Below are 11478 nucleotides of genomic sequence, written 5' to 3' on the forward strand. Positions count from 1 at the left end.
TCTGACATTTTCTAAAGCAATAAACGTTAACAAATGCACAGTTTATCTCTCACTTCCTTTTTCCAAACAGGTCATTTTTACAGGACAGCTGCAGAGGGAGAGAAAAGTTCTAGTTGTTCTTTGTCAGGACCTCTTCTTTTATTTTGCAAATTCTGACATAAAATTCACAGAGAAAGCGACCGTGTTGACTGTCCATCACCACGCTGACAGGCACTTTTAATATTTACCAAGTTCACCATCAGAGTCATCGTCTTAGCATGCTGACTTTAAATATTAGACCTGATGATGGTGCTAGATAGCAAGTAAAAGGTTTTGCAGTGAGAGAAAGGTCAATGTCTGGACTGAGTTCAGTTGCTGCTGGGATATTTCGCCTGAAGCTACAACCTCACGGGGGCTAGAGAGTCAAAACCAGGCAATAATTACTATAAAACCATCAACTGGGGAGCTTTAATGTTCAAATTGTCATGACAGTCAATCAAACAGATATTTGTGCCAAACAAACCAGTGCTGTCCCTGCTGTTGGGATGACTCGTTTTCTGTTGAAGTAAAACAGACATTTAGAAATGTGCCAGATACATGCTCTGTATCTAAGTACTTATAAGAAGGTGATGTGGATTTGTTATTTAGCCTCTGACACATGTAGGAGTCTCTTTACCACTTCACTTTTCTCTCCCATTACTGTGCACAAACAAACTTCTTCATTTTTCCAGTGAGTACATTTACCCCACTGTGCACAACATGCTCTGCAATACTTCAAATGTTTCCCAGAGCTCCTGTAATTTATCTGATTTTGCCTTGAGACCTAATTTTAAAATGTGGGAGTCGCTCATATACTCAAAAAAAAATGCATTTAGTTCAAGCCTGTGCCTGTTTAATGTGAATACATGATTTATTATTGCGCCACGGTGGCTATTCCCTCAGAGATGATCAACTAATTCAGTATTTCTCTTGTTTTTTGAGTTCTGTATCCTGCTCTGTACATGTACATTGCTGGTCAAAACACAACAAATCAAAACAAAAAAACAAAAGGAGCAGAAGAACAGAGTGATTGCCGCAAGAGAACAGCAGCTTAGGATGGACAACAAGCAGCACAACAAGCCTGTAAGCAACACTACAGTGATTAGAGTTCATGATTAAAGCTTCCACAGAGACACTCAAGATCAGCGGTTCTCCAACATTTGACTCGTGAGCTTGAGAACAGTGTGTTAATATGGTTAAGAACTAAAAAGTTGACAACTAGCATCCCAAATTGAGAATACTGTGTGAGATAAATACAGTCCTGGAGACAGAGAACCGCTGTTCTTGAGGTTTAGGTTTAGCGTGTTAGCACCAGCGCTGCTTATTTTCTCCAGAACTGATCATGTTTGACACATAAACCCTCTGAACCCTAAAACCTGCCGGCGGGTTTTAAAGGCGCTAAATGACACCGTTTATCATCACAGGAAAAAGCAAGAATCAAAAATCTGACAGCTCTTCCTGAAACTAGTGTGACTTTTGGTTTTATCTAGAAAACATAATTTAATCTTAAACTCATGATATTTCATCTAAATCTTGTTATTCTACGTGCCCTGTTCAAAACTGTCCCAAAAATAAACCATGTGCAGTAACCACATTTGGTAAAAATGTTGAACTCAGTTGCGATCAACAACCACGTGCTAACAATTCAGGAACGTTTAAGAACTGAACTGCAGGCTGTGTTTACACAAAGCAAACAGAAGAGTATGAAAACAAACTAAAAATGTAAACAGTAAAACATCTATAGAAGGTAGAGTCACATTTTCTCCTGTATTGGTAACATATGTTTGTATTGAAATAAAAAATGAGCTCACAGTGAGTTAAAACACGCCCACAAAGTGCTCAGGGTTCAGAAGGTTAAATGATGTGTCATAAAACATATCACCCTGTGTGATTTCCCTGCATTCTTTAAGCCCTGTGTTCAGGTATTATTACACTGAAATATTGTTAGTGTGTTATTTGGTGACAACACAGTCCACAGTGTTCTGCTAAAACATTAACTCGTGTAAATAAACTTCTGTGAGATCTACCGAAGCGACTTCAGCAGCAGTGAGCGCAGCAACGTTACCTGAAGAGGGGAGAACTTTACCTTTAGCATCAGCTGCATCGCTAGAGCTCGGCTGAATAACTATTACAGGGTCTCCAGCTGGAAAACACAATTCAACACTGAGAAAAGCCCACACTGCGTCCTGACAGAATCGGTTGCTTTTGTCTCCGCTTGAAATGTAGAAATCGGGCAGTCTTCAGAGTGTGACATGTCAGCGAGTACACAAACCAAGATTTCAAGGAACAGTTTGACATTTTCTAGCCAAGGCTTAGATCTGTACAGTAAACACAAAGCTGCTGCAAGTGGCTCAGTTTAGCATGAAGACTGTAAACAGCAACCCTGCCTCTGTCTAAAGTCAACAAACTCTGTCCACCAGCAGCAGTAGCAACAGAAATGTTACTTTTGAACAGAACCAGAGTAGCTGTTCTCTCCTTTTTCTAGTCTTTATGCTAAGCTAAGCTAACCACCAGCTGCATATTACAAACACAAACCAAGAAACTTATTTTCCAAAATCTCAAACTGTTCCTTCAACAGCCTAGAGCTTGGCAACTAAACCCTGTTTTGAAATGTTCCCTGTCCCATGTCAACCTTTATATCCACTATGGGCTGAACAAACAATTAATTTCACAATGAAACTGTAATTAGAAACAGTGCAATTACGAAATCACAAAGACTGCAATACAGGATATACAACCTTCTGCACATGTGAGTCAGGCTTTAACCAGGGATCAACTCATTTGTTTGTTTTTTCTTTGTTTTTTTAAGGGCTAGTGTTGATACTGATTATTGTTAATCAAGACACTCAATCAATACACATTAAAGGTTATTTATTAACAGCATGTGATAGCAGGGAACCTGTCTTTCATAACTAGGCTTCTTCACCAATAATGATGAGTATAACTGAATATGTACATTAGAAATAGGAGTGATGACATTTGAGTATCAGTTGACGCTATGATGCTCCTCTGTTTATTACCAGATTGACTGAATGAGATCAATAACAGTTTGTTACCTGCAGTTCTGTCTGTTTGGTTTTATTGCCCACTAAGGCCCATATCTTGAAGCATTGCTGTTTTCCAGATGCTGTACTCTGTGACTACCTCTGGCCTGTTATCTCACGTAGCAATTCTCCATCACGTTATGAATCTACTACACAGTGCATTAAAAATTAATCATATCACAAATTAAATCTCACTATCTTTGACATAAATCCCAATCAGATATTTTCCCCAAATTGTTCAGTCATGTTCTAAGTGTGGTGTTAAGCTGCTTATATGCTTGATTTTTATTAAAATGTACAAATACCTGCATACTTTGTGGTGACCTTTGTGGTGAAAAATCAACACCATATTTATTTGCCAACTGAATCCATTAACTCATTAAGAAAATGCTTACTGAGGTAACAAATCAAGTGAGAAGTTGAGTAATTTTCTAATACTTTTATGCAATCGGACGTCTTTTTGCAACCAGAGAAGTCGCCCCCTGCTGGCCATTAGAAACACTGCAGGTTTCATTTAATTTCAACTGTACCGTGATTTTATAGACGCTTTGCTGTTTATTATGAGAGCAGAAGACTCCCGTCCTCTACTGTAAAGGCGAGTTAACAGCGAAGTCCTTTACCTGCTTCCTGTTCTCTGATTTGTGCCTCCAGGTCTTCAGGATCCATGTAGGCGAAATTGTCTTCTTCTTCAGCTTTGCATTTCCCACAGCAGAAGCAGCAGCAGCAGCAACAGCAACAGCAGGTGACAAGAGTGCAGCAGAACATAAGGCCCTGCAGGAAATAAATGTCAGGATATTTGACACAATTTAATATAACTTCAAGTTCAAATCCACACCTGGACAAACAATTACTACACAATTAAAACACATTTGTATGAAGATATTTACTGGTTTGCACTTTTAAGACAACATCCCGCGCTGCTTACCTTGAACCAGCATTTGGACACAAGGAAATAATATTTGACGCTCTCTTCCCCAAACTGCTCGGCCACGTAGAGGCCCATGGAGCCATATTCGTCGTAGATTTTACGCTTGTTCTCATCGCTGAGGATGGCGTTGGCGTTGTTGATCTCTTTGAATTTCTCAGCAGCTTCGGGGTTGTCTGGGTTCTTGTCGGGATGGTGCCTTAATGCCAGTTTTCTGGGGAAGAAGTGAGCGAGAGTGAAATTCAGATCCCTTTCTGTTATTCAACTCGTTTGTTATTAATTCAATAATTTTAGCAACTGAATGCACTTAAATTTAGCTCTTTTTTGGCCTTTAAGGAGCCAGAATACTCCATCAGAACTGTAGTTGTAGAAACCTTCTTCCCTGGACACCTGTCTGACGTCAGGATCTGTGCTCGACAATTTGGTTCGACAACTACGTAGAATCTGGAAGCACATTGAGTTTGAACTTCTCTCTGTAGCTTATTTATTAACTTTTTAAAGCTGCTGACTGCTAAATTCTCAGCCACAAATAAAACTACACCAAATGTTCCGTTTTTGGCTGCAGAAGTGAAAACAAAAGTCTTCGTGCACTCTCTGTGGAATCTGATGATTGAACACTTATTCGATTACTTTTGTTTTTAATGGCAATGTCACGAGAACATCAGGAAAACCTTTAGTATTAGCATGTTGTGCTGCTAATATGGCTAACAATTTGATTTACAGTGACTGCATGTTCAAACGGCAAAGCATGAGGAGTATGTAGTAGTGACTTAAATGCATTTCATTAAGACAACATGTTCAGCAACAGTCACTTCATAGCCATTTCCAACTGCAGGTCTGAACCACTAATCAACTAATTTCATAACTACAACGTTGTCTGACAAACTCACCAAACACACAAGTTAAAAATAGTGTCTGTGGTATAAATTATGTGTCATTTCCATGTCAAATCATCGCTCAGAGAGGAAGTCAGAAGTGATAGAAAGTCCTGGTCTCACACACTCTTTCACATCAGTTACAGCTGACTCCGTTCTGCTCTGTGCTGTCAATCACAGACGCAGAGAGAGTCTTCTTCCTGAAGCAGCAGCTCAGGTGCACTTAAAGCTTCAGACACTGAGACTGTCTGTTTAGATCAGGAGTAAAACCAGCCCATACTGTAGATCACAGTGGTCCAGCTGCACCCTCTACCTTTCTGCTATAGAGGGAAAAAATGGTCTGGCTTGTTTGTATTTCTTTAAATCAATCACAGCCATCATTGGCAGAGCTGAGAAAAGGATGCGGCTTTGGCATTCACTTGCAAGATAGGAGACGAGAACTGTGATCAAAATGGATAATCTGCCGACAAAAATAAAACTAGCAGAGCTGCCTGACTGCACGATCCAAACCGTCAGCAAAACGTACAGTTTCGGTTTTCATTTCTGTGTGGTAGCTTGTGGCCCAGAGCTTGTTGTTGTTTATGTAGGACAGAGTTAATCAGCCAATCGCGGACTTATACCAAACTCCTACATCCTGTGAGTCAGACTGTAGTGAAATAAATCATCTGTATTCTATTTTCAGGTGAAAAATTGAAGGATACATGAGACGAATTTGCTGAAAAGGGGCACAGTATGGGATCTTTAAAAGGGAACTTTCCAAAATTTGTCCTTCAGTCCTGGTGATGTGTGACCAATCAGATAATGCTGTGGGCAGGGCAGTGTGTTGATTATAGATACAGAGAGGCAGCTGAATCAGAGCCAAACCGCATATTTTTACATTAATGTCACTTTGTAAAAAAAAAAACAGTAGCGATAATTGGAAAGATGCTGAATATTTGATGTGATAATCATCCAAACCAATAACAGGTCAACCCCTAATGCATAGATATTCATAGTCAGGGTTGCAGTAAGTCGTTGGGTAAGTAGTTACTTATACAGGGTGCAGATTGTTGTGGTTCTTAAACTGAAGAAACTGAAGTCAGATTGCTTTATATATAACAAATAGGGCACCATGTATTTTGTGTCTATTTTCTAACATTTTGACTGGATGCTGAATAAATCAATGAGAAAAAAAACGTATTGCATCTCTGAACTGGAAGGCACCAACACACCTGTACGCCCTTTTTATTTCGTCCGGAGATGCTCCTTTCTCCAGGCCCAGGGTCTTGTACAAACTGTCTCCTGCTCTTGACAGCCTCCTCTGAGCTCTTTCTGGATCCTCCATGTTTGAGGCTGCGGCGGCGGCTGAGACACAAAACACCACAAACAGCAACAATCATTTCCTGGTACATGCGGCGCGGACTGACTGGAGGAATGACTTTATAACGGCTCACGAGTTCAACAAGGAAGCAAATAAAAGAGAAAACATGAAGTTACAGAAGGGCTGGACGTCCTGACAGCCCCAGCAGACCGGGTGGTATCACTGTGGTTCAAGCTCGTTAAGACGCAGGTTCACATGTAACGTGTGGAAACCTTCGAGGTTAACTTGAGTCAAACTAACGCGGAGAACTTCAGCACAAAGTTGAAACTGACGTACCGGACAAGTTAAAACCGTCGTTTTCCGTCGAATCATAGAGTCCGAAAGTTTTCCGGTGACTGCCTTGAAGTTTATTCCATTTAGAAAAGGTGTCACACGGTTTTCGTAACTTTACGGTGATCGCCTCATGACCCGGAGATAAGAGGTCTGAGTTCAGAGCCGCCGCGGCAGTGCACCCGGAAGTGTGAGAGCGCAAGGGATCATGGGTAAATAAATAAATCAACAAATAATAATAATTAAAATTTAAAAAAATAAATTTTAAATTAAATATAATTAAATTCAAAAAATGAAACTGGGAAAAGAAAAATCTGAAAAATGGAGTTCAACATGTTAAAACACTGAAATGATGATTTCAATATACTGAATTTTTAAATTCCTTGAATTGCTCATTTCAATGTAAATAAACTCAAAACACACCAACTGATACAACTAAAACTACAAAACCACCGAAAGTGCCATTACACATTAAAGAAATAAAATGAAAACAAAAGAAAACAGAATTAAAGCAAGAGAAATGGAGTAAAAGGAAAAAGGAGCATAAAACCATGAAATAAAGAGAGGATAAAAGAGGTACAAAATAATCACAGAATCCATCTTTTCGTGCATTCTCTTACTTTTCTGATTGAAAGTATATAATCTAATAATTCAGTTGATTATTGTGTTTTGATTGCTGTGTCATATAATTATCAGAATTTCTCTGATGCTGTGGCATAATTGTCCACATGACTTTCGTGCCAATAAAACTAAGCTAAAAAGTTAATTACAAAAAAAAAAAGAATTTATTTATTTATTTACTTGTTTATTCATTCATTCTTTTATTCACCTGCACAGGGAAGGATGGGAGGAGATAATCAGAAACACCTGTGAGCTGAAAAAAGTACCAAAGGCCACATGGAGGAGAACAGAGTGGTGAGTGAGAGTTGGAAAAAGAGGAGATATCTTCCATGTTTCTGGACATCTTGGCTTTATAAAAATATGTAACACAAAAGGAGGATTTTGTTCTAAGAACCAGCTGGATAAACTGGATTTTCCTGAGCAGTACTAAACTACTAACAGCGAGCTGATCTCAGGAGCATGCCTGGATAATGCTGGTTAAACTGGACTCTGTTGGATCCTACAAAAGTAGAGAACAGATTCCTTTTTCTACAAATTTCCAGACATCTGCTGGTCTCTTGTCTCAGGTTAGTGTGTACTGTCCCTCCTACACTCCTCCTCTGATCTCCTTGGCCTCTCACAGCAACATCCATCACATATTTATTGAACTGCATTCATGCTAATGAACTGCAGCTTGATCACCTCCACTGAACACCGTTTCCTCGACAGGCACTATCTCACAAGCTATTTGTAGAATTGGAGTTAACTAAAGGCCTTAATTTATCAAATTATGGAAGCATTGGGATTTTTTTCCTTATCCACCCTAATAGGTGTTTTTACCACAGCTTCTTGTAATGTTTTGCAACATATATACTAGAATAAAATAATGACTGTGTCTTTGCTGCAGCCTCCAGCATGAACAGATGATAACATTTAGCATTAGGTAATCCTCATTATTAAAGAAAGTACAATGGAAAAAGGATTATATTTGGACCATTTTATTGGTGGATAATGCATATGTACAAGACTAATAGATTCATAAATCATCACTGAGTTTCCTGCTTCTGTGGAATCACATTAACAACAATCTTTCCCATGTTCCTGTTGGCTTCCATGTGTCTATGAGCTTCTGCAATGTCCTCCAGGCTGAAAGTGCTGTCAATCACTGGCTTCAAGGAGGCAGACTGATCTGAGAAATGTGGTAAAACTCTGCGTGAAAAAGCCTTCACCAGGTTCGCTTTGTACTGCAAAAGAGAAAACACACAATCGGCCCCAGTTCCAGACATGTAAATACAAGACGTGCGTCAAAACGAACTTGTAAATGGCCTCATTATGGAACATTAGACACAGAGAAAACACCAAAGGGTGAAAGTGTTAAATATCCTCTTGACATGAGTCAGCATGTTCATATGCAGAGACGAAGACACACAGCTGGTGTGTGACTTCTGGGGCTCATTTCTCACCTGAAGGCTGCGAGAGCGGAGGAGGCTGCTGAGCAAGTGGCCTCGTTTGGAGAGCAGCTTACCCAGCAGGTCCCCGTCCACCGATCTGCCTCCCATGGTGCCGTACAGAACCCACCGGCCGTCCACCGCCAAACAGCTCACGTTCTGCTCCCAGTTGCAGCCGCCGATGCAATCGAGGATGACGTTGGCTCCTTTACCTGTTAAATTACAGCTATTATTATACAGCTGAATAGTTTTTCACAGCAGATAATTTGACCTAAAAGGACAAAGAGCAGGTGGAATTAGCTAAGCCTCAGTTACAAGTGGAAACATGACCATGAACCAGCATGAGCAAAAGGCAGCACATTACCTAAGGAGAAGGCAGCCATCACTAAAACACATAACAATAATGATGATACCTTTATTTACACAGCACATTTTAAAAACAGAGCTTACAAAGTGCTTTACAGGCAGGACAGAAGGCTGGTCAGGCCAAGCAGAAGGAGAAACCAGACCAGAGACGCAAAAGTGGAGAAAAAGAGTCAAACATGGGAAAAGATTTACAAAATAAATCAGATAAAATAATAGAAGCACCAAAAATGCCATATCCAATGAAGGAAAATGAACAAATGAAATACAAAAAAATAGAGGGTAAAACCACAATTAATCATTGGTCATAGTAAATATATAAAATAAATCAGGAAATAAAGAGTAAAAGCAAATAAAGCAAACAAATAAACAAAATTAAATGAAGTGCATTCTATCGTGAAAAATATCCATTGCGCGCAACAACAATATATAATTCCTGCATGTTTTTACAACAAATACAAGGATACACGTGGTGATCGAATTGATGGAATACACAATTATTATCAGCCTTGTTTTCCCTTCTCTCTGTACCACACAGCTTATTTTTAAAATTTTCTCCGTGAGCCTTTTGCGTTAAACGACTGATTTGAACAGTTTATTTTGAGGGCATCACATAAATAATCCTGCAGCTGAAAAACACCAAATGTGTATTAATCCTCGGCTCAAAATGGACTCCAACACACAGAATAAAAATGTGTATGTTGCAATACCAAGAAATTAAAGTGTCCTGTTGTTTAGGAAATTATTTAGCCTGAAACTTCCAAAAAGATTTACTTCTTTAGTCGAACCCAATGGGCCACAGAGGTGAGACACGGACTGAAATACATTCTTATCAGGTTTGTTGACAGCAAGAAAATTAAAGTTTTAAACCATCAGTAAGTCTAATTTACTGTTTCAATGTTTTAAGCATGTCTTTGTAGTGTATATGAAGGGATTCACATTTTCATTAGCTTGAAACAATTAGAGGAACCACGGAGCTGTGAGTAGTGATTGCAATTCCGGTGGCACAGACACCTAAATCCCAGTTAAAGCCTGTATAATACCAACACATTGTTCAATTGATCACTGCAATAGAAGAATGCAAATACGTTGACGTGATGACTGATACCACCCTGTGTTCCGTCTGCTCAGCTCACCTCCCGTGAAGTCATGAACTCCCTTTGCAAAGCTCCCCTCTTTGTAGTTGAATCCAGCTGCTGCGCCCAGTTTCTCGGCCATCTTGAGTTTTTCTGGGCTTCCTGCGGTGACGACAGGAACGGCACCAAACAGACGAACCAGCTGGACGGCGGCGGTTCCGACTCCGCTGCCTCCAGCATGGACCAGAACCACCTCACCCTCCTTCACCTGAGCTGAGGTGGAGAGACGACGGACGGAGACAAGAAACAGGTGTCAATTCATTTTCTATCTCGCTCTTTTTTTTTTTCAGTTTTAATAATTTAATGTTGGTGATGTTTGTTTGTTTTTTTTAAACCTCCTACTGTTGCTTATAGAAAATCCTCTAATTGTTTTTTTTTTAAAAAAGAGTTAGAAATTTGAGGAAAAGAGTCCCATTTCAGCTAACATTTATCTGAATTATATTTGAGATAGTTTTTATGCATTTGTTTTATTTTTTGATTGAATAAATAAGAAAACATAGATTATTCTGATAAGCTTGAATAGTGAACCCTTTTACATTTATATATGGGTTTATTATATATAGATGGACATAACCAGTACCACTTACTAAAAGTTAAACCTGCTTCACATCAATGATTATTTTATATTAGAATAAATCAGTAACAAAAATTTAAGAACGATAAAATAAAACAAATTTCATTAAATTAAATAATAATAGTATATAGCAATATATACATTATTAAAATATGAAAAAATTTGTTTGTTTGTAGCAAATAACCAAATGAGCACACCTTTATTACTGTATGTTTATTCATTTTCTGTAAAGTATTAAGAATATGCTGCTTTTTTGTGTTCATGGTTTCATATTGCCAATATTTTTGACAGGCATTGCAATATTAGCAAAGATTTTGGTGCAAATCATTATTTGTAATTTCTTTTCCAATGAAAAAAACGTAAACGTTTGGCTGTCTAATCCTGCTGCCACATGTCCAGAGAATGAGTCATGTTTCATTTCTAACCGTACAGTGTACCATATTTATTCATTTTTGCAGCTGCTGTGATTTGGATCATTGCATTTGGCCACAGTGCAATTTGGATAGTAATTTGGATAGTATTTTTTCAGATGGTTTGCTTACAAAAACAAACAGATGCTTGCTGTACCTATAAAATCCAGCAGCTGAAAAGCAGTGAGCCAGGCCTCTGGGACGGCTGCAGCCTGGCAGAGTGTGAGATTAGAGGGAACAGGCATGAGAAGCTCCTCAGGCACAGCAACATATTCTGCATATCCTCCTCCACTGAGCAAAGCCATGACCCGCTCGTCTGGTTTCCAGTTTGTTTTTACTCCTGGACCCAGAGAATCCACGGTACCGGCCACCTCCAGGCCGATGATGTCGCTCTCACCTGGAGGAGGTGGGTAAAGGCCTCGTCTCTGCGGGAAACACAAAATCAGTAGACCAGG

At 39.2% G+C, this 11478-nt stretch overlaps 2 protein-coding genes across 4 annotated transcripts in view; both read right to left on the reverse strand.

The window, feature by feature from the left end:
* dnajc5gb (DnaJ (Hsp40) homolog, subfamily C, member 5 gamma b) overlaps positions 1–6675 on the reverse strand; it is a 9365-nt gene extending 2690 nt beyond the window's left edge. Inside the window, exons 1-5 of one of the 3 annotated variants that reach the window (XM_008291222.1) lie at positions 6499–6675; positions 6074–6206; positions 3988–4201; positions 3683–3833; positions 2105–2161 (exon numbers count right to left, since the gene is read on the reverse strand). In XM_008291222.1, coding sequence (XP_008289444.1) covers positions 2105–2161; positions 3683–3833; positions 3988–4201; positions 6074–6186 — 535 coding nt within the window. In that variant the 5' untranslated portion in view covers positions 6187–6206; positions 6499–6675. Of the gene's footprint in view, positions 1–6; positions 2162–3682; positions 3834–3987; positions 4202–6073; positions 6207–6498 lie in introns of those variants that run through there. The other 2 variants (XM_008291221.1, XM_008291223.1) reach the window with 2 other exon arrangements.
* Positions 6676–8074: 1399 nt separating this feature from the next.
* Positions 8075–11478, reverse strand: part of tp53i3 (tumor protein p53 inducible protein 3) — a 4551-nt gene continuing 1147 nt past the window's right edge. Inside the window, exons 2-5 of the mRNA XM_008291258.1 lie at positions 11181–11448; positions 10040–10252; positions 8556–8752; positions 8075–8336 (exon numbers count right to left, since the gene is read on the reverse strand). Of these exons, the coding sequence (XP_008289480.1) occupies positions 8139–8336; positions 8556–8752; positions 10040–10252; positions 11181–11448 (876 nt within the window). The 3' untranslated portion in view covers positions 8075–8138. The remainder of the gene's footprint in view (positions 8337–8555; positions 8753–10039; positions 10253–11180; positions 11449–11478) is intronic.

This window comes from Stegastes partitus, unplaced genomic scaffold, assembly GCF_000690725.1.
Source record: "Stegastes partitus isolate 25-593 unplaced genomic scaffold, Stegastes_partitus-1.0.2 Scaffold727, whole genome shotgun sequence".
Lineage (NCBI taxonomy): Eukaryota > Metazoa > Chordata > Actinopteri > Pomacentridae > Stegastes > Stegastes partitus.